General features: G+C 43.8%; 1 protein-coding gene across 3 annotated transcripts in view; it reads left to right on the top strand.

Annotated features, from left to right (window-relative positions):
• IPPK (inositol-pentakisphosphate 2-kinase) overlaps positions 1–23710 on the top strand; it is a 48301-nt gene that overhangs the window by 20182 nt on the left and 4409 nt on the right. The window contains exons 7-12 of one of the 3 annotated variants that reach the window (XM_043453754.1): positions 3368–3426; positions 3839–3911; positions 7295–7441; positions 9446–9534; positions 10261–10363; positions 22771–22850. In XM_043453754.1, the coding sequence (XP_043309689.1) occupies positions 3368–3426; positions 3839–3911; positions 7295–7441; positions 9446–9534; positions 10261–10363; positions 22771–22850 (551 nt within the window). Of the gene's footprint in view, positions 1–3367; positions 3427–3838; positions 3912–7294; positions 7575–9383; positions 9535–10260; positions 10364–13798; positions 14920–22770; positions 22851–23710 lie in introns of those variants that run through there. The other 2 variants (XM_043453752.1, XM_043453753.1) reach the window with 2 other exon arrangements.

Genomic DNA, 23710 nt, shown 5'->3' with positions numbered 1-23710 from the left:
CCCCATGGTACTGTATAGCCTGCCAGGAACCTCTGTCTGTGGAATTCTCCAGGCAAGAATACTGGACTGGGTGGCCATTCCCTTGGGATCTTCCCAACCCAGGGATCAAACCTGTGCCTCCTCCATTGCAGGCAGATTCTTACCGTCTGAGCCACCAGGGAAGCCTTGCCATCTTAATAATACTAAGTCTTATAATCCATGAACACAGCTGTCTTTCCATTCATTTAGGTTTTCTTTAATTTCTTTCAGCAACATTTTATAGTTTTCAGTGTACCAGTCTTTTGCCACTTCGGTTAAATTTATATCTAGGTATTTTATTCTTTTTTTTTTTTTTAAGGTATTTTATTCTTTTGGAATATTGTAAATGTTATAAATAGAACTGCTTCCTTAATTTCCTTTTTGGTTTGTTTGTTGCTGGAGTATAGACACACAATTAATATGTGTGTTGTACCCTACAACTTTGCTGCATTTATTTATTAGCTCTGGTAGCTTTCTTTGTAAATTCTTTGGAATCTTCTATGTGTGGAATTGTGTCATCTGTGAATAGAGTTTTACTTTTTCCTTGCCAATATAGATGTCTTTAAGCTTCATGATTTCCAAGAGACCAGCTGAGATTTTGACAGGGAATCATTGTGCTGCACATTTGTGTGGGAAGTGTTGCCCCCTTACCAGTATTAGTACTCTGTGAATGCAGGGTTTTTTCATTTATTTAGGTCCTTAATTTCTTTCAGAAATGTTATAAAGTTTTCAGCATATAGGTCTTATATTTCCTTTGTTGATCTTATCCTAAATGTTTTGTTCTTGGAGATGCCATTGTAAGCAGGGGTTTTCCTGATGGCTCAGATGGTAGGGAAGCAGCCTGCAATGCAGGAGACCTGGGTTTGATCCCTGGGTCAGGAAGATCCGCTGGAGAAGGAAATGGCAACCCACTCCAGTACTCTTACCTGAAGAATCCCATGGGCAGGGGAGCCCGACGGGCTGCAGTCCATGGGGTCACAAAGAGTTGGACTTTGGACTGAGTGACTAAGCATTGTAAATAGAATTTTTTAAAATGTCATTTTCAAGTTGTTTATTGCATAGAAATACAATTCATTTTTTGAAATAAATATATGTATTTAATTATAATGAAATATAGATGACATAAAATTTACCATCTTAACCATTAAGTGTACAATTAAGAGGTATTAAGTATGTTTACATTGTTGTACAACTATCATTACCGTCCATTTCCAGAATGTTTTTTGTTTTGTAAAACTGAAACTCTACATCCATAAAATAACACATTTCTTCCTTTCTCAGGCCCCTGGCACCCACCATTGTAGTTTCTATCTCTGTGAATTTGACTACTGTAGGTACTTCATATATGTGGAATCATACAGTATTTGTCCTTTTGTGACTGATTTATTTCACTTACCATAATGTCCTCAAGATTCATCCATACCGTAGCTTGTACCAGAAGTTTCTTCCTTTTTAAGGCTGCATAATATCCATTGAATGTGTATAATATATTTGGTTTATCCCATTCATCCATTGATGGTCACTTGGGCTGCTCCCATTTCTTGCCTGTTGTGAATAATACTTCTGTGAACATGGTTGTGCAAATATTTCTTTGAGACTGTGCTTTCAGTTTTTTTGGGTATAAACCCAGAAGTAGTAGTACTGAGTCATATGGTAATTCTGATTTTAATTATAAGTACAATATTATATAGAAGTAGTAAGAGTGGTTATCCTTATCTTGTTCCTGGTCTTGAGGGGTAAAGCTTTTGGTTTTTCGCTGTGGAATGTAATGTTCTCACTGTAAGTTTGTCAAATTTTTTTTTCTATTTTTAGAGTGTTTTTTTTTTTAATTTTAGAGTTTTGTTTTTTAAATCATGAAAGAATGTTAGATTTTGTCACATGCTTGTCTTGCATCTGTTGAGATGATCATGAGGTATTTTCCTCTTTCTCTTAATATAGTGTATTATGTTGATTGATTTTCATATGTTGAACCACCCTTGTATTTGATAGATAAATGCCACTTGATGAAGGTGTGTAATCTCTTTAGTATGCTACTTATTTTGGTTTGTTAGTTTTTGTTGAGGATTTTTTTCTTGAGGGATATTTGTAGTTTTTTTCTGGTGATGTTTTTGTCTAGTTTTGGTACCAGGATGATAATTGGCTTGATAGAATGAATTCGGAAGATTTCCCATCTTTTACTCTTCAGTTTTTTGGAAGAGTTTGAGTGTTGGTGTTGATTTTTCTTTAAACATTTAGTGGAATTCAGTAGCAAAGCCATCTGGCCCTGGGGTTTTCTTTGTTGAAAGATTTTTGATTACTGATTCAGTCTTTTGTTATGTCTGTTTAGATTCTCTATTTCTTCTTGAGTCAGTTTTGGTAGCTGTATGTTTCTAAATAATTTGTTCATTTCACATAATTTGTTGGCATATAACTGTTCACAGCATTCCTCTAAACTTATTTTTATTCCTGCAAGATTGATAGTACTATATTTTCTTTCATTCTTAGTCATTTGAGTCCTGTCTTTTTTTTTTTGCCATAAGCAATTATCCTGCTAATTGATTTTTTTCACTTGAATAATCCTTGAAGATTGTTTCTCACATATCTGTCAAGGCTTTTTTGTTGCATATTTGGATAATGCATGTATAGATGCACATATCCTTTTTTTCTTTTTAAAGCAAGTTATTTCATATGCATTGTTCTGCCAATTGCTTTTCTCTTTGAATAAATATTTGTGATTTTGTCTCTGTCTGTTTGTGGCTGCATACTATTTACTGATTCTTTCATTCAACATGTGGCTTGCTGTGTCCTAGTCCATAAGAGCAGATGTGCTTTGATTTATTTAGATGTTTCTAGGTCTTGCTGTGTTTCACAGGTTGTTTCACATGTCGCAGTGAACATCCTTGACCCAGTGATTCCTCATAGATTTGCCAAACCAGGGGGCATCCGTCTTTAAAATTTTGATGGAAACCAGCAAGCTGCCTTTCAAAGGTTGTGCCAATTTGTCTTCTCACCGACAACATGAAATTGCTAGTTGGGTGCAACCTACCTTTCCTGGATATTATAATTGTAAACATTTGTTCATCTGATTACCAAAATTTAGCCATGGCATCTTACAAAGGTGCTTGCTGCCATTTCTCTGCTCATGTGGAGGGCTGGCAGCTACGTGAGGCTCTCCGGAGGGCCGAGGTTTCTTGGAGTCAGAGTCAGGCTCCCTGCACCGGCTAGTGATGCGCACCTGGAGGTGGTGTCATCTGCCGGGCCCTCAGCTGCCTTGGTTCTCTCACAGCCACTTGAGCTCTTTTGTGTGTGAGAGTTAGCCCGGTGTGCTTCACAGTCCAATCATTGACACCCTGTGGTGATCTCTTAACAGGTAGCAACTGGGAAGTGGAAGCAGATAAGTAAATACTGTCCTCTCGATCTCTACTCAGGGTAAGAGAATACTTCTCCTTTGTCCCTAGTGCTGCCTTTCTTGGTGGTGGGGTGTGTGGCATTCTCTGTAGTGGGGGGTGGAGGGCGCATTCTGCGAGGTAGGGGCTACTTGCTTGCAGAAAGCAGGGCCCTGGGCAGGGCTCAGGGTTCTTGCCTGGGGTCAGCATTGCCTCAATAGGTTCCTGCAGATTGCCAGTGGCTGGGGAGTTGTTGCCAGAGGAAGGGGCAGAGAGAAGGGTGGGGGTTAGGGGCGGTGATGGGAGTGCCTCTCTGAAGAGGGCTGGGGAGAATACAGCTCCTTAATTTGCAAAGCTTGGAGACCTCAAGTGGCAACTCTTGGGCGTGTCCCCTGAGCCACAGGCAGGTAAATGCAAAGTCTGCTCTAATTGTCAATAATATTTTCTCTTTTTAGAAATAAACAGAGAATGTACTTTGCTTTGAAAAGCTTGTTACAGGAGGCACAGAACAACTTAAAGATCTTTAAGGTAAAAGTTGCTTCTATTTTATGGCTTTTGCATGGGTCCAGTGGGTGTCTGAGCTGAGCTGGATGAAGCCCTGGTGCTCTTGTCCCTAACAGGGCTCTGTGACCTGCAGACAAGGGCATCTGCACTGGGGCTCCTCAGTGTGACCCTTGGGTCCTTTGTCCAAGCCTTATTTCATGAGCACGTGTCATCCTGGGACTCCTGGGGTGTGTAAGGGTAACTCCTTGCCCACTGGGTGGCCTCGGGCTCAAGGCACAGACCCTGACTCTGGTTCTTGGGTAAGGATGGCCCTGACTGCATCTCAGGTGTCCTTTGTGGTTGAGATGGGAGTAGGACCTGGGGCGGGACAACCTAAAGGGTGGCCACACCTGTGCCTTCCCTTACGGTTAACTTAGGGAGCGTACAATTAGGGGATCTGCTCGTCAGTTAGTGAGTTCTCACAGTCCTGCGGCTCCGATTGTCCTGCATCCTGATTGTGTAGGGGAAGGGTTCTGCTTGCAGCATGCTCACCATCTGGCACTGGCACCTCTGCTTCCTCATGGCCACCTGCTTCTGGCACCCTGACTGGACTTGCTCAGGCCTGTGGTCCCTGACCTGCTGCTGTCAGGCATACATGGGCGGGATGCTGAGGGGCAGAGGAGTGGGCAGAGGGGTGCGGGAAGAGGGGGCAGATCTGGGGAAGGGTTTGTCTTGGAGATATGTCCCCTGGGGTCCCCCTTGTCATCTTTTCTGCTCACCACTGACTGCTCCCAGCCCTGGTTGTGTTATTAGGTGTGACATATAAGCAAGAGCTCACGACGGGCCCCGGGTTCACAGGCGGAGGGTCTGTGTGGCGTGGCAGGGCTGCTGGGTCCGGACAGCCTGGGGCCCTCTGCACCCTGCTCCGTGTGGATAGTGCCGCCCTGCATACTGGATGCCCCTCGGAAGTGAGCCTGGGGAATGTGGGAGTGAAGCCTGTTCTTGACTCACTTCTCCCCATGTGGTTCCGAAATCTGGTCATATTGAATCAGCGTTACCTTGTCTCCTTCCACCTTTCCAAACCAAGAAAAAGAGGACATATTTTAAAATCAGTTTTTGTTTTTAACTCTTATAAAGACTTTAGGAATTTTATATTTAAATGCCAAAGATAAGTTCCCTCTCTTCTGGGGATTTATTTGGAACCTATAATAAGGCTGGCATTTTGTCTCAGGTGGACCCTTTTCCGACTGCCCTCACTTAGGCTGGCCTGTCAGGCCAACATAAGCTGAGTGGTGAGTCTGACTTGGCCCTTGGATCAGTTGACCTGGGACTGGGACTGAGAACCCTGGCTATCTGCTGCTTCTGTTGAACTCAGCTTGGGGGGAAATCCAGAGATTAAGATAATAGTTTCAAAAGAGATGGATTAAAAGAAGTGACATGGAATGGCTTTTTAAAATAACACCAGGAGCAATGCAGTACATTTTGCAAGTGCTGGCAAGCTCTCCCTTGTTGTGAAGTTCCAGGTGTGGAGGGGTCTCCTGGATCATGATCCGTGCTGACACCATGTTGTCTGCCATTGGAGCCTTCTCCTTTCTGTCTGAATGCTGTTCACAGACTCCAAGCCTGTGGCTGTGTCCACCCTAATGCTGGACGCTTGTGAGATGTGGTGGGGGCCATGTGGGACTGTCATAGAGACTGGGATGATAGCTCTCTGCAAATGTCACATGAAGTTCTTGAGCAACCATATTTGTATATATAAGATGCCTGTCTGCCTGGATTCCAGACACTGGAGAGAGAAGGCCTTCTACTGTCCAGGGTCACTCAGCTGCTCATGGGCCTGGAGGAGAGACCTTCATGGTGGGCCAAGGCTTCCCCTGCACTGGACGGCAGGCTGAGCCCTGGCCCTGCCTCCTGGCCACAGCCCACGTTGAGTGGTTTTGGCTCCATACTTCATCTTTCCTGCTTTCCTCCCAGAAGCTCCTGCTTTTCGTTTGCCTGGCACACCCCCCTCCCTCTGTAAGGCCCATGTCAAGGGGCAGCATCTCTTGTTGGTTTCTCCTGGTCCTTTGGTCAGCAGCGGCCTCAGTTGTGTTCCCATCTCCCTGGGCACCCACATCTGTGCCCTCTGACAGCGCTGACAGGGGACTCTTAGGGAGGCATCACGCTGCTGAATCCCCGTCCTTGCTTCTTAGTGGATTGAACTGACCCCTATCTGCAACCTGAGGGCAGAGCTGGGATCGTCCTCATGGTATCATCTACTACTGCATCACAGCTGCTTATCATCTCAGTTTCTGTGGCCAGAAGGAGCAGCATAGCTGGTTCTGGCTCAGGGTCCCTCTGAAGGCTGCATCTCATCTGAGGGCTCAGCTGGGGGCGGGTAGAGGCTCTGCTGCTCGGAGGGTGCCTCCACAGCCATTGGCAGGAGGCCCCACAGCTCCTTGTGGCAGCTCAGTGCGGCTACTGTGATCTGAGAAGAGGATCATCAGGACAGAATCCACAGCATCGTTTTATAACTTAATCTTGCCAGGGGTATGCTGTTGGCTTTACTTGTATTCTGTCATACAGACTAAACCTCCCTGGTATGGAGAGAGAACTATGGGGTGTGAGCAGCAAGGGAGGCCACTGGGGGCCTACTGGAGGGTGCTGACCACACTCTCACAGACTAGAAAATGTCTCTCCCCTGGGATTGACTGCTGATCAGGGGTGTAGGGATACCCTTAGGGGCTTTTCTCCTGGACATTGCACACCCCTGTAAAAAGTCAGGGGGTTGCACCTACTGAGCATCCCTTTCTGTAGCCCTGGGATCATTGGTGCCATGAGGAGTTTCTTTGCTGGACTTTGTTTTATTTTATTTTATTTTTTTTAATTTTTTTATTTTTGGACTTTGTTTTAAAAGGCAGGATTGGCCTCCAAAATGAAGACTTCTGTATTAGTGATGCTGATGGCCTTAACTGCCCTGGCTGGAGCCTGGCTTAGTCTTTCACAGAGGACAGAAGGCCTCTGGGATGCTGGCTGCCAATGTACGCCCACAGTGGTTGAGCAATTTGTCTGCTCAGGGCCAGACTGACACTGTGTGTCCCTCAGTAGCACAGTGTCACTTGGCCTCTTCAGTAACAGGCTAGGATCTTTGGGAGTTTGTGCTTTGGGCTGAGTTTGAGGTTGCCAACATACCATGTGTTCCTGTCTGAGGGTTTGTATCTCAGGTCTGGGGCCTTTCTGGTATTTGGTTTTTGAGAACTTTTCTTCTTTTTCGTGTCCCAGTGGGATTTTCCACTTGGTCAGTTAATGTGGTACATGAGGGTGGGTAGAGACCCTAAATGGGGGCATGTATAAACAAGTGTCTTTGCCTGCCTAGTGGGTGGGGATGGAGGTATTTTTCTATCAACCTGTTGGACTTGACATTTCCCTGTCTCTTTCCCTTCCTGAAGAACGGTGAGCTGATTTATGGCTGCAAAGATGCCCGCAGCCCCATGACTGACTGGAGTGAGCTCGCGCACCACCTGAAGCCATTCTTCTTCCCATCCAATGGCCTGGCCAGTGGACCCCACTGCACAAGGGCTGTGATCCGGGAGCTGGTGCGTGTCATCACACGGGTGCTACTGAGTGGCTCGGACAAGGGCCGGGCGGGTGCCCTCAGGTCGGGGCCTGGGCTGCGGGGCCCACCCGTCTGTGAAGCCAGCCCTTTCAGCAGGAGCCTGCGCTGCCAAGGTAGGCCTGGTGGGCGGGCTGGGCACAGGGGAAGCAGAGCCCGTGGCATGGCCTGCGAGGGTCCTGCCTGGCCTCACGGAGCTTCTGTGGGAGCAGCCTTGGTCCCGTCAGGGCTCCCAAAGCTGGGCCCCCCTACCATCGCAGCCCCAGGTGGGCACCTTTCTCGTCTCTCATCTGGGTTTATAAATTGCAGAATATATTTGGGCTATAAGATTTTCCCTAAATGTTGTCCGACATGTCTGCACATCCTCTGTGGTTTCTCTACATTGTTCCATCTCATTGCAACTCTGGAGGTAGGTTTTCCTTGGCCTTTCTCTTAGATGGAGAGAAATGAGGCCCAGAATATTGGACTCCCACAGTGCAAGGCCCTTTAGGGCGGGTGGGTGGCCTCAGTGGGTGGCAGTTTGCAGATAGGTTGTGAACACAGATGTATGAGACCTATAACTCTGGGTGTCTCCTACTCAAGGCCCCATTCCTCACAGACTTGCCGTGGGCTGGCTTTGACTTAGTGGGCATCCAGACTTCAAGGTGACTTTGTAACTGATTTGGGTTTTGCCATGAAGGTTCATGGGCTCCTCATTTGCCACCCTGTCATCTGCTGGTGGGCTCGCCAGCACACTGAAGTATGTAGCATGCGGAACCATAACCAGGATCTTATTTTGAGGGGAGGATTCAGATTATTCAGTTTTTGTGCTGACAATTCCTGTAGTCTCTTGGAGCCTCTGAGGATGCCGTGGGGGCATGACGCAGGGAGACAGCAGGTTTGCTCCTGCGTGGATTTTAGGTGCGGTTGTTTTGCCATGCAGCTACCTGGCTACAAGTCACCCTTCTTTTGTCCCCGATGCCATGTTGTTCTTGGCACAGATGAATTTTGTGGGTATTTTTCTTTTTGCAAAAGTGATGCCTAGTCATTTCAGACAATTTTTGTAAACTCATGCACGCGTTTGGGTACTTAACTGCTTTTAAGTAGACAGAACTTGTTTGGAAGGACACACAGGTGGACACTGGTCACTGAGACCCCTGTGGACTTTTCTTCCAGACCTTCCCTGCATACGAACACAGACACACGTCTGACCCATGGGATGTACAATGTATTCTACATGTTATTTTTTTTAACTTATTTTTTGACCATAAGGTAGATACTCTACTGTATGAATCACCTATAATTGTTAACAAATCCCTCCTAGCTGGACCTGTGCATTTTCACTCTGTCTTGCGTGACTGAGCATGTTTTGCCAGAAGTGGGAGGTCAGAGGTCCGAGTGCCAGAACTGGACATGGCCACAGCTGCTCCCTGTGGCTTGGACCCACACTCAGTGATGTTTGTTCGTTCATCGGACATGGCTGTTTCCTTGAAGGGTGGGGTACATGAGCTAGGACTCTGTCTCCCCAGCCCTTGAGGCCCCGAGAACACTCGAGTGTGGAATGGACCTTGTTTCTGCACTGGGCCTGCCCTGATGGCTCCCTGCTCAGCGCGGCTACACCTCTCCACACAGGCTGTGGCCCTGGACTCTGCAGATGCCATCTTGCAGATGTGAGAACGTTACCATGGTCGTTTTACATTTTGTGCCTAGTCTAATTTAGACTGAGGGTTATCTCTCTAAGACTGGGCTGGTGTGGAGGTTGAAGGATGTTGAGAGGAGGGAGACACACACAGGAAGCTGTGGGACCTGCCTGTCTTCTGTGCCTGACCCAGCACGTGCACTCGGCCCAGCCCCAGCAGCTCCGTGAGGCAGGGTGCGGCCTGTGCCCGCCACCTTCTTCGGTCCTTGACAGTAAACTTCTCGTTTTCCCCTGATGTTCTTGGTAGGAAAAAACACCCCGGAGCGCTCAGGGTTACCGAAGGGCTGTCTTCTGTACAAAACCCTCCAGGTGCAGATGTTGGACCTGCTGGACATCGAAGGCCTCTACCCTCTGTACCGGCGGGTTGAGCGGTACCTGGAGGAGTTTCCTGAGGAGAGGTGAGGCCTAGACCCAGTGCACCCCTGCCCTTTCTGGGCCTGTGTGGGGCCCCGAGCAACCCTGAGGGCAAGATGGGGATGGGGGTAGCAGGTTGACCCAGTGGGAGGACTGCATAGGCCTCCCAGGAGGATGACTCACCCCAGCCACCCGCTCCCTGCCCCCAGATGCAGGGCCAGCCCGGAGATTCAGTGCCATGTGAAGGAGGACCGAGGTCCTGTCAGATCAGAGATCACTTTCCCATTTCTAGAAAGGAGAGTGTGTCCTGATAGCCCTGTGTTAGGCGTTCTGTGTCCGGAGCTGGAGCTGAGCCTGCAGGGGGCAGTGCCGCTCCACACCAGGGAGCCGCTCTCACTCGGCCCCAGCCGGGCTTCGGCCTCCAGGCGCTTCCTTGTCCATTTCCTGTCTGTCTGGACGGGGTTGCAAGGACCCACACCTGTGGCTGCGGTGGGGGCTGCAGCTGTGGCCTGGTCTGGCTTCCTCCCTATCACCCCTTCACTAGAATCTCTGACCTCCACACCGTTTGTCGTAAACAAGAGACATTCAGGCTCTCCTGGTTTCTGGTCTTGCAAGCTGTGTTTAAAAGTTTCACGCTTCATAACAGTTTAGCATTAGGAAGAGATGAATCCACTAATGTTCTTTATAAACAGATGTATGATTCTTAAACAGTTTAACAGATGATTTCCAGGCAGCTTTGCTATCCCGTTTTTTTGTGCTTTGTTCTTCAGAAAAACATTGCAAATAGATGGGCCTTATGATGAAGCATTTTACCAGAGGCTGCTCGATCTTTCCACTGAGGATGATGGTACAGTGGCTTTTGCACTGACAAAGGTGGGTAGACTCTTCCAGAAACATACTGTGTGCTCCTTAGACTCTTAACACTAACTCAGAATTTTCATAAGAAGTGTTTCCCAGTACCCACTCCTGGTGGTTAAAGCAGAAAAATTATGGATTAAAAAAAAAGGGGGCTAATGAAAAGGAACAGATTTGAGTTAGTTGTAGTGAGGTGGATGAATCTATAGCCTGTTATACAGAGTGAAGTAAGTCAGAAAAACAAATATTGTATATTAATGCAGCATATGAAATCTAGAAAAATGGTACTGATGAACCTATTTGCAGGAAAAGAATGAAGACATAAATATAGAGAACGGACTTGTGGACAGAGCGGGAGGTGGAGGGGTGGAGAAGGTGGGACAAATTGAGAAGGTAGCAGGGAGGGTAGGGCCCAGGGTGGCCTGGAGCCAGTTTATATATATACACTACCATGTGTAAAACAGCCAGCTAGTGGGAAGCTCCTTTATGATGCAGGGAGTCCAGCCTAGCGCTCTATGGCAGCTCAGAGCGGTGGGGTGTGGGGAGGGCAGGGAGGCTCCCCAGAGAGAGGAGACACATAATTATGACTGATTTGCATTGTTGTACAGCAGAACCCGGGCTTCCCTGGTGGCTCAGAGGGTAAAGCGTCCGCCTGCAATGCGGGAGACCCAGGTCGGGAAGATCCCCTGGAGAAGGAAGTGGCACCCCACTCCAGTATTCTTGCCTGGAAAATCCCATGGACGGAGGAGCCTGGGAGGCTGCAGTCCATGGGGTCGCAAAGAGTCGGACACGACTGAGTGACTTCACTTTCTTTCACAGCAGAAACCAACACGACACTGTAAAGCAATTTTTCTCCAATTAAAAAATTTTTTTTAAAAAGTGGCTAAAGTTTCCCCCGGATAGACTGGGCCAGGTGATGGCATGTCACTTTAGCTTCTAGGGAGGAGCCGCCTGCATTCCGTCGGCTCCAGGCCACCCTGAGCCCAGCCTTCTGTCCACCCTGCCTTTGCTGGGGTCTAGGACTTGACGCCACTGCCCTGTGCTTCCTTCTGGGCAGCCATAGAGCAGACCCTGCTGACCATCTCTCCTATAGCCCTCGGGAGGATTCTGGGCCCAGACCCCCGCCTGTGGTTGTGTGTGCCTGGCTTCCTTCCTTCCCCTACTTAAGGCCAAGGGGCACCCTGGGAGAATCTCTTAGGGAAGAGGCCTGATCCTATTCTTTCTGATTCTATGAAATCAGGGCATTCAGGGCCTCCATGAGCTTGGATAGGAAAAAAACTTACATGTTTGTTTTCATAACCTCTGACTGAGTTTAGTGTTTTCTTCCATTAAAAATGTGGCAACAACCAATGTAGGGTCAACAGGACCCCCAACTTTCCCATTAAGAGAAATCTGACCTTTTGATTTCACACTGTAGTTCCTATAGATATCTCATGATCTCTTTATATTTGTCACTCCTGAGATTTTATTATGTAATACTGTGTAATATATTTGTCTTAAAAATATTTTGGTATTTGACATGGTCACCCCCTTTTTTTTTTCCCGCATTTAAAAATGTTTTTCTATTTATTTTTATTAGTTGGAGGCTAACCACTCTACAATATTGTAGTAATAAAAATAAATGGGAAAAAAAATGTTTTTCTGAGAAGGATCCATAGGCTTCACTAGGCTGTCAGAGGTTTCGCAAGATGCTGAAATGGTTAAGGAACACTGTTTTAGTTGGAGTGAACTGATGAAAAGACAGGAACAAAACAGAATGACCTCCTCTGCCTCCTCTGGGCGGCTGCCCTGGAGCCCTTGATTAAGCTGTCCTGGTCCTGACAATGTGCCTGTGGTTCTCTCTTGTTAAGAGTCCTCACTCCTATTAGCCTCCAACTAAAATAAATAAATTAAAAAAGAAAAAAAAGAGTCCTCACTCCTGTCTCTGGCCAAGGCTGAATGTACCCTCCTCTGTGGCCGTTTGGTTTTTGAGGAGGTCCCCTTCAAAACTAAGAGCCTGGAGGGAATTAACTGAAATGTCTGGGTGTGGAGCTGTCCTCATGGTGGGGAGAAATCCAAAAGGGAGCCTCTATCAGAATAAAGTGATGGACTGCCCTACATTGTCTGCAAATTGGGTACATTGATTTAGGAATAAGTATCAGTATTTCTTTTTTTTTTTTCACTTTTTTTTTTCTAGTATTCCTTTTATCGAGAGAAGAAGCATAGAAGTTTACTTCCTTTTTTACACACTTCTGTATTTTTCAAAATTGTAATAAGGATGGATTACTTTTTAACTTTATTGCAATTTCTTACTTCATATGTAAATGGAATCTTATAAGAGATTCAAGCAATCATTACACAACTCTTAAGAATGATTAAACTAAGTACATTGAGACAATGCTGAACGCTGGTGCCGAGAAACTAGTTTTGCAGAACTAAACATGCACATGCACTATAACCCAGCACCTGTATTCCTGGGCATTTGTTGCAGAGAAGGGAAGACTTAGGCTCACCCAAAACCCTATGCAGAAGTGTTCGCAGCAGCCTGGTTTGTAATTGTTGTAATTATAATTGTTGGAAACTGGGCACAACTCAAGTGCCTGTCAGCAGGTGACCAACTGTAGGTTACACAAGCTGGAACTGTTGAGCAAAGTCTGGATACACAACAGCCTGCGTGAATCTCCGGAGAAATGTGCTGAGTGACAAAAGCCAATCTCAAAAGATCAGACACCACGATTCTGTTTATATGACATTCTTGAAATGACAAAGATGAATGAATGGTTGCTGTGGGATGAGGAGGAGATGGAAGGAAGGGGCTGTGGTTATAAAAGGTCAACAAGTGGAATCTTGTGATGATGCAGCTGCTCTGTATTTTAACTGTGGTGGTAGATGATGCATGAACCTACATGTGTGATGAAATATGTACACATACACAGCACACAGCCACAGAAGAGGGTACACACAGCCCTGGCCGGGGACAGGAGTGAGGACTCTTAACAAGAGAGAACCACAGACACATTGTCAGGACCAGGACAGCTGTATCAAGGGGTCCAGGGCAGACTGGAATAAAATCATGGAGTATTAATGTCACTATCCTGGCTGTGATATTGTACTATATAGTTTTGTAAGATGTCACCATTGAGGGAGACTGGGTAAAGTGTATTCAGAACCCACAATTATCTCAAAACAAATAATTTAATGAAAAGGATTCAAGTAGTGAGTATACGTCATAAAATGTTATTTCTGCCCAAGAAATAGATATCCACTGTTATCTTTTCAGAACTTCACAGTAACACATATACACTCACTCACTCACTCACTCATCCTATTTGAGGGGTTATTCACATTAATGTGTTACTAGCTTGCCTTTATTTTTATTTATTTATTTATTTTACTAGTTTGCCTTTAAACTAAGGTGTCTTGACATCTCTCTCTGTTGGAATGTAAGGGTCTATCTTTTTGTTGTTGTTTTAGGGATTTAGGTTCTGTTACTTGGAATCTGAAGATGGTGTGTGTGAAGCTGAAGCTGGAGAACAGGTTGAGAACATTATTAGGCCACAGATGATTAAAAAGTTTTTTTACAAATATTGTTTATCTAATTGGGCTTTGTACCTTTGATGAAATGAGAGAGGAGAGATTATTGTATTTATTTCAAAGCTCAGGAAGCTGCAGCTGAGAGTAATTCTTGCTTTCTGACTGTTGTTTAGTATTCCATTGTAGGTGTCAGCAAACGTTTTCTATAAAGAGCCAGACAGTAAATGCTTTAGGCTTTGTAGGCCATCTGGTCTCTGTTCTATCTACTCAGCACTGCCATTATAGCTCAGAAGCAGCCAGAGACAAATATAAATGAGCATGGCTGTGCTCCAGTAAAACTTTATTTACAAAAACAGCTGGTGGGCTGGATTTGGTCCTTGGCCCATAGTTTGCTGACTTCTGTTCACTTTTGTTTGTTAATTTTAATATTCCATTTATTTTTCCTGTTGGTTTGGAAGTTAGACATTCTGCTACTGCATTTTTTGGGTTACTTGTCCAATTTGACCATGCATATTTAAAGACTAAAATTAATAATTTAACCCCTACTCCCACCTCATCCCTGCCACACAAACATATAAGAAATTGGGTTACTTTAATTCCATTTATGTTCCCAACTTATATGCAGCTTTTGCCAGGTATTCTATTTGTCTTGTTCTTTTTTTTTATTTAAAAAAAAATCACAATTTACAGTATTATTTTATACAGATATTTGTTTAGATCTGTCACATGTTCCTATATCTGCTGAATATTCTGACATCTCCACTCTTACCTTTTTCTCTAAAAGTTTTATTGTGATATAATTTACATACCATACAATTTACCCACTTAAAGTATTCAATTTAATGGTTTTTACTATGTTCACAGATGTGTAAGCAGTATCATAGTCAGTTTTAGAATTCTGTACCATTTAGCCAATATCTTATCTCCTCACCCCACTAAGCTACTACTAATCTACTTTTAAGAAAGCCTTCCTCAGCGATCAATGCAAAGAAATAGAGGAAAACAATAGAATGGGAAAGACTAGAGATCTCTTCAAGAAAATTAGAGATACCAAGGGAACATTTCATGCAAACATGGGCTCAATAAAGGACAGAAATGGTAGGGACCTAACAGAAGCAGAAGATATTAAGAAGAGGTGGCAAGAATACACAGAAGAACTGTACAAAAAAGATCTTCATGACCCAGATAATCATGATGGTGTGATCACTCACGCTCACATAGAGCCAGACATCCTGGAATGTGAAGTCAAGTGGGCCTTAGGAAGCTTCACTACAAACAAAGCTAGTGAAGGTGATGGAATTCCAGTTGAGCTACTTCAAATCCTAAAAGATGATGCTGTGAAAGGGCTGTGCTCAATATGTCAGCAAATTTGGAAAACTCAACAATGGCCAGAGGACTGGAAAAGGTCAGTTTTCATTCCAGTCTCAAAGAAAGGCAATCCCAAAGAATGCTCAAACTATCACACAATTGCACTCATATCTTGGGCACGACTGAGCGACTTCACTTTCACTTTTCAGTTTCATGCATTGGAGAAGGAAATGGCAACCCACTCCAGCGTTCTTGCCTGGAGAATCCCAGGTACGGTGGAGCCTGGTGGGCTGCCATTTATGGGGTCGCACAGAGTCGGACACGACTGAAGTGATTTAGCAGCAGCAGCACATGCTAGTAAAGTAATGGTCAAAATTCTCCAAGCCAGGCTTCAGCAATATGTGAATCGTTAACTTCCAGATGTTCAAGCTGGTTTTAGAAAAGGCAGAGGAACCAGAGATCAAATTGCCAACGTCTGTTGATTCATCGAAAAAGCAAGATAGTTTCAGAAAATCATCTATTTCTGCTTTATTGACTATGCCAAAGGCTTTGACTGTGTGGATCATCACAAACTGTGGAAAATTCTTAAAGAGATGGGAATACCAGACCACCTGACCTGCCTCTTGAGAAACCTGTATGCGGGTCAGGAAACAACAGTTAGAACTGGACATGGAACAACAAACTGGTTCCAAATAGGAAAAGGAGTACGTCAAGGCTTATTTAACTTATATGCAGAGCACATCATGGAAATGCTGGGCTGGAGGAAGCACAAGCTGGAATCAAGATTGCTGGGAGAAATATCAATAACCTCAGATATGCAGATGATACCACCCTTATGGCAGAAAGTGAAGAAGCACTAAAGAGCCTCTTGATGAAAGTGAAAGAGGAGAGTGAAAAGGTTGGCTTAAAGCTCAACATTCAGAAAACTAAGATCATGGCATCTGGTCCCATCACTTCATGGCAAATAGATGGGGAAACAGTGGCTGCCTTTATTTTTCTGAGCTCCAGAATCACTGCAGATGGTGATTGCAGCCATGAAATTAAAAGATGCTTACTCCTTGGAAGGAAAGTTATGACCAACCTAGACAGCATATTAAAAAGCAGAGACATTACTTTGCCAACAAAGGTCCATCTAGTCAAGGCTATGGTTTTTCCAGTGGTCATGTACGGATGTGAGAGTTGGACTGTGAAGAAAGCTGAGCACCGAAAAATTGATGCTTTTGAACTGTGGTGTTGTAGAAGACTCTTGAGAGTCCCCTGGACTGCAAGGAGATCCAACCAGTCCATCTTAAAGGAGATCAGTCCTGGGTGTTCATTGGAAGGACTGATGCTGAAGCTGAAACTCGAATACTTTGGCCACCTCATGCGACGAGTTGACTTATTGGAAAAGACCCTGATGCTGGGAGGGATTTGGGGCAGGAGGAGCAGGGGACGACAGAGGATGAGATGGTTGGATGGCGTCACTGACTCGATGGACATGAATTTGAGTAAACTCCGGGAGTTTGTGATGGACAGGGAGGTCTGGCGTGCTGCGATTCACGGGGTCACAAAGAGTCGGACATGACTGAGCGACTGAACTGAACTGAAATATTCTCTTGTTTCAGCAATCTTCACTGTATCTTTACTTGTAGATTCCATCTCAAGAAAACAGTTTCTTTTTGCTCATCCATAAACAAATCCTTATCCAGTAAAATTTTATCATAAAAATAAAGTTTTTATGATGTGCAGTGCAGTCACATCTTGAGGCTTCATTTCTAATTCTAGATCTCTTGCTGTTTCTACCACATTGACAGTTACTTCTTCCACTGAAGTCTTGAACTCTCAAAGTCATCCATGACAGTTGGAGTCAGCTTCTTCTAAACTGTTGATCTTTTCACTTCGTCTCATTAGTCATGAGTGCTCTTAATGGCATCTAGAATGGGGAATCCTTCCCAGAAGGTTTTCAGTTGACTGCCCAGATCCATCAGAAGAATTCACTATCTGTAGCAGCTACAGCCTTACAAAATGTTTTTCTTAACTGGTAAGACTTAAAAGCTGAGATCACTCCTTGATTCATGGGTTATGAAATGGATATTGTGTTAGCTGGCATGAAAACATTGTAATCTCATTGTATATCTCCCATCAGAGCTCTTGGATGTCAATGAGCAGTAATATTTTGAAAGGAATCTTTTTTTTTTCTAAGCAGTAGTCCCCAATAGTGGGCTTAAAATATTCAGTAAACTATGTTGTAAACAGATGTGCTGTCATTCAGGCTTTGTTGTTCCATTTATAGAGCAAAGGCAGAGTAGATGGAGCATAATTCTCAAGGGCCCTAGGAATTTTGGAATGGTAAATGAACACTGGCTTCAATTTAAAGTCACCAGTGGCATTAGCCCCTAACAAGAGTCAACCTGTCCTTTGAAGCCAGACGTGGACTTCTCTCTAGCTACGAAAGTCCTAGATGGTATTTTCTTCTGATATGTCTGTTTCATCCACGATGAAAATCTGTTGTTTAGTGTAGCCTAACTGTCATGGATTATCGTAGCTATATCTTTTGGACAACTAGCTGCAGCTTCTACATCAGCCCTTATTGCTTCATCTTTCACGTTTATGTTATGGAGATGGCTTCTTTCCTTAAACCTCATGAACTAATCTCTGGTAGCTTCAAATTTTTCTTGCAGCTTCCTTACCTCTCTCGTCCTTAATAGAACTGAAGAGAGTTATGACCTTGCTCTGGATTAGACTTTGGTTTAAGGAAATGTTGTAATTGGTTTGGGCTTCCCAGGTGGCACTAGTGGTAAAGATCCTGCCTACCAATGCAGGAGACATAAGAGATGCAGATTTGACCTCTGGGTTGGGAAGATCCCCTAGAGAAGGAAATGGCAACCCGCTTCAGTATTCTTGCCTGGAGAACTCCATGGACAGAGGAGCCTGGCAGGGTACAGTCCATGGCAGGGTTCTCAAAGAGTTGGACATGACTGAGCGACTAATGCTTTCACGCTTTGTGACTGGTTTGATCTTCTATCTAGACCACTAAAACTTTATATCAGCAATAAGTTGTTTTGTTAGCATTTGTGTGTTCACTGGAGCAATACTTTTAATTTCCTTCAAGAACATTTCCCTTGCTTTCACAGCTTGGCTATTTGTTGCAAGAGGCCTAGCTTTTGGCCTGTCACAGCTTTCAACATGCCTTCAATAAGCTTGATTATTTCCAGCCTTTGATTTAAAAGTAAGAGACCGGTGACTCTTCCTATCACTTGAACACTTAGAGGCCATTTGTAGGGTTATTAATTGGCCTAATTTGGCCTAAGGGAATGGGGAGCCTGAGGAAGAAAGAGAGATGGGGGGATGGCCCGTCAGTATAGAGTAGTCAGAACATACATTTGTTGATTGTCATTTTATGTGGTTCCAGTTCCTGGTGCCCCAAAACAATTATAACAACAACATCAAAGGTCACTGATTACAGATCATCATAACAAATATAATATAATGAAGTTTGAAATAGTGTGAGAATTACCAAAGTGTAACACAGAGACATGAAGTGAACAAATGCTATTGGCAAAATGGTGCCAATGGACTTGCTTGATGCAGGGTTGCCACAAACCAGTTTGTGAAAAAACACATCTGTGCCCTGCATCCTGCCCCTCAGGCTTGCTCACTGGGTCCCAGCTCCTCCCGGCCCCCTCTGGCTCCAGCTCTGGTGTGGTGCCAGCAGCAGAGATCAAGCCCTGAGCCTTTGGAGTGGGAGCACTGACTCCAAGATCCTAGACTACCAGAGAACTAACCCCGGGGAGTATCAAACAGTGAGAACTCACACAAAGGAAACCACTTGAATACAAGACCCAGCATCACCCACCCACCAGTAGCACCTGTGCAGGATGCCTCATCTAAACAACAAACAAAACAAAAGTATAAACCCAATCATCAGCCAGACAGGATTACCACCTCATTCAGCCTCATTCAGAGGAAAAACAAACAAAAACTCAGCACAAATCTCACCCTATACAAAGCTTACAACAAACCACTGGGCCAACCTTAGAAGGGCAGAAACCAAAAGGAAGAAAGAATTCAACCTTGAAGCCTGGGAAAAGGAGACCTCGAACACAATAAGTTAAAAAAAATTATGAAAAGGCAGAGAAATACTACACAAATGAAGACACAAACTAGAAACACAGAAGTCCAAATAAATGAAGAGGAAATAGGCAAACTACCTGAAAAAGAATTCAGAATAATGATAGTAAAGATGATCAAAAACCTTGAAAACAAAATGCAAGAATCAATTAACAAAGACCTAGAAGAATTAAAGAATAAACATACAGAGACAAACAACACAAGTACTGAAATTAAAAATACTCTAGAAGAATCAATAGCAGAATATCTGAAGCAGAAGAATGTACTAGTGAGCAGGAAGATAAAACGGTGGAAATAACTTCTGAAGAGCAGAATAAAGTAAAAAAGAACGAAAAGAACTGAGGATAGTCTCAGAGACCTCTGGGACAATATCAAATGCACCAACATTCGAATTATAGGGGTCCCAGAAGAAGAAAAAGAAAGGCTATGAGAAAATTTTTGAAGAGATTATAGTTGAAAATTTCTCCAGCATGGAAAAGGAAATAGTCAATCAAGTCCAAGAGGCCCAGAGAGTCCCATTCAGGATAAACTGAAGGAGAAACATGCCATGACACATGCTGATCAAACTAACAAAGACTAAACACAAAGAAAGAATATTACAAGCAGCAAGGGACAAGCGACAAGTAACATACCAGGGAAACCCCATAGTCTCCAGTTCTCTGAAGTTCTCAATTTTGGTTTTTTCTTTGAGCTGAGTAGCGTGTGTGTCTGGTATCTCTGGTACCTGGCGTCCATGTATACCTCTTTCTACCACTGTGGGGCTTTGGGGGGTTCATTCGTGGGTTTTTTTTTTTTTTTGCTGGTTTTCTCTCATGGCATCATCTTTTGTGCCTGGGTAGTTTTGCTAGTGTGTCAGCAACTGTATTTGTATTATTAGTTTAGAGATAATCTGAGGCCTAGGATGTTATCTTCTTCTAGAAAGAATTTTAGGTTTGCTTCTGTCAGGGACCTGGGAAGCATTAGCAAACTGGGGCCATCTTAATCCAGCTTTGGTGACTGTTCTCTTTGAAGCAGAGAACAGTCCAGTTGCAGTTCCTGGTGAGGCCTGTTGACTTCTGGCTCACCCTGTCTAAAGCTGCAACATTTGGATACTAACCCAGAGCAGGGATTCATGGTGGTTCCTGTCCCCATAGCCCTGGAGGTTAAAGTGTCTCTTGGCTGGCCTTCCAGAATTGTCATCCACTCCCTAGGCAGAAAAGGTCTTTGTCCTCCCCCTGGTTAAGCAGTTCTCGCCGGTCTTGTGACCTCTGCCTTCAAGCAGGTGTTTTTGATATTTTATTTAGCTTTTTCTATTTCAGCAGTTGGGTTGGCCCTGATTATACTCCAGCATTGCTTGAAGTGAGTCTAGCCCTTTCATATATATATATATATTTATATATATATACATATTTACATATATATATAAAACACACTTTTATGATGAAAACAAAAATTTTCACTGTTATAATTTGCATTTCCTTGATTAGTAGTACATTTGAACATCTTATATACGTATTGGCTATTTTTTATCTTGTCAATTTCTTTGGTCCATATCTTTTTTGATTTTCTTTTTACATATTGGTCTAGCATTTTATGTATTTTTTAAAAAAAATTTATTGAAGTATAGTTGATTTATATTGTGTTAATTTCTGCTATACAGCAGACTGATTCAGTTATACATGTATATAGCTTCTTTTTCATATTTTTTTCCATTATGGCTTATTAGGGATATTGAATATAGTTCCCTGTGATATACATTGTTGTTTATCCATTCTATATATAATAGTTTGCATCTGCTAATCCCAAACTGTCAATCCATTCTTCCCCCAACCCCCACTCCTTTAGCAACAGCAAGTCTGTTCAGTATGTCTGTGAATCTCTTTGTTTTATAGATAGATTTGTGTCACATTTTAGACTCCATGTGTTAAGTAATAAACCATATGGTATTTGTCTCTTTCTGATTTACCTGACTTAGTATGATAATCTCTAGTTGCATCCATGTTGCTGTAGCTGGCATTATTTCGTTGTTCTTTTTTATGGCCAAGTGGTATTCCCCTGTATGTATGTGCCACATCCTTATCCATTCGTCAATGGACTTGGAGGTTGTTTGCCTGTCTTAGGTATTGTGAATAGCAGCACTTTATATATTTTTTAAAAAATGTATTCACTTGGCTGTGTAGGGTCTTAGCTGCAGCACAGAGGATCTTCATCGGGGTTCATGGGCTCTCTACTTGTGGTACCCAGGCTCCAGAGGGCACAGGCTCAGTAGCTGACCCTCAGCATGTGGCCTCTTAGTTCCCCGACCAGGGATCAAACCTCCTGCATTGGACAGTGGATTCTTAACCACTGAACCACCAGGGAGATCTTGTATATATTCTTGATGTTGATTATTATATGCTGCAGATATTTTCTCCTGTTCTTCAACAAGTCTTTTATATTTGGATTATAACTGTATCAAATAAAAGCTTTTTATTTTTAGGTATTCAGATGCCTTTCTCTTTCATGGCTTTTATGTTTTAAGTCTTGCAGATTAGGATGTAATATTTTATATTTTGTTGTTAATATTTATCTCTTTAATTCTTTTAGACTGGATTTTTGTGTGCATATATATTGTAAAATACTTGATTTCTTAGCTAAATGAATATTAGGAGAAGAGCTTCTTTTTCCTCCTACTGTAAAGATTTTTGCAGGCCACACTTGGGGCCACACTTTTGTAACCCACACTTGGGGTTCTCCCCTCTTTGCCACACATTCCTGCCTTGTGGAATGAAGCTTGAATGTTGTCTCAGGGCAGTTCTCTTGATGTGTTTCATTGAAGGAAATGACTCAAAGCGAGATAAGTTATGATCTGCCATCACACAGATGTTGAGGCCAGTGATAATGTGTAGGGCCCACTTTTTGGTAACTAGTTTATTTTTGTAAAAGTGAGAGCGGTTCAATCTAAAAAATTCAAATGAGACTTCCCTTGGTGGCGCAGTGGATAAGAATCCTCCTGCCAATGCAGAGAGCATGGGTTCGATCCTTGGTCCAGGAAGATTCCACCTGCCATGGAGCAACTAAACTCATGATCTAGTGCCCGAGAGCTGCAACTACTGAGCCTACGTGCCAATTAGTAAAGCCTGCACGCTCTAGGACTCACAAGCCACAACTGGTGAGCCCCTGTGCTGCAACTACTGAAGTCTGTGCATCGCAACTAGAGAGTAGCCCGCACTCTTTGCAACTAGAGAAAGCCGACATGCAGTAACAAAGACCCAGGGTGATACTCACTGCTGTCAGTGTGGCTGTTGTTTTTTCTTACAAGGTGGATTGTGATTTCTGGCTGAAGTCCTAGGTCTCTGGAATCAGGGTCCATACATTGCCTACAGTGAGAGGTCAGAGGGCGGGACTGGCCTCTAATGAGCCCTTTGGGCCTGGGTCTTCCTAACCCACCCCTGATCTGGGACCAGTTCCCGGACCTTTCCAGTTGGGAAAGGTATGTGTGGGGATGCTGTGGAACTGACTTCTCTTCCCTGCAGGTTCAGCAGTACCGGGTTGCCATGACTGCGAAGGACTGCTCCATTATGATCGCGCTCTCTCCTTGTCTGCAGGATGCAAGGTGAGGTACCTTCCGCTGTGACACGTGTCTTTGGTCTAGTAAGGTTTTGTGGCTTGGCAAGAGAGTTGGTGTCTTTATATGTAGAGAGGCCCTTGAAGGATCATGTCTATAAACAAAGGCCAATTTCCAAGGCCTACTTAATACAATGGGGATTATTAACTCTTGCTCTTTAGAAGTTTGTAACAAGTCAAATAGACATTTTTGAGAATAATTTTAAAAGCTTGTTCTATTAAATTCAAGATTACTACTATTTTCTAAGAAAATATCTCAAGGACTTTAGAAGCAGTTTAGATGTTGTCGTGCAAATACCTTTCTGTCAAAGAAAACCCCAAGTTTCCATCATGGCTCAGAGGCCCAAGAAGCTGTAGGTTACTGTAGGTCTTATTTTCCCTCCTTTTTCCAGGTCCTGATGTGCCAACCTTTATAGTCATTTCAAAGCCTTTAAAACAACATTCCATTGTTCTGTTTCCTCTTTGCAGCATCTCTCCCAGGACATCATTATCCAATCCTATCTCTGCCTTTTTTAGGAATTCAGGATGAACCTGATAATCTTCTCTCATTGATTAGAGGGCATCTTTAGTATTAATCTTCAGGGTGCCAAACCCCACACACGGTTTTGTGGAATGTTCCATAATCTTCTGATATGTGTTCCTGGGTCAAGATGACCTTGTGTCACTGGCTGCCAGCCACTCGGTTTTCTGATGCTTTTGAACTAAACATTCCTAGGAGTCCTGCTTCTTGGCAGGCATAGGATTGTCCACTTTCTAATAGGAAACACGGAGGGACATTTATAAGGAATAACTGAAATATTTTTTAAAAGAATTATTTAGTTGAAATCTCTCATTATCCCCTAAGAAAAT

This window comes from Cervus canadensis, chromosome 30 (genome assembly GCF_019320065.1).
Source record: "Cervus canadensis isolate Bull #8, Minnesota chromosome 30, ASM1932006v1, whole genome shotgun sequence".
Lineage (NCBI taxonomy): Eukaryota > Metazoa > Chordata > Mammalia > Artiodactyla > Cervidae > Cervus > Cervus canadensis.
The sequence above is the reverse complement of the archived record's forward strand: the minus strand, read 5'-3'. Positions and strand labels throughout refer to the sequence as shown.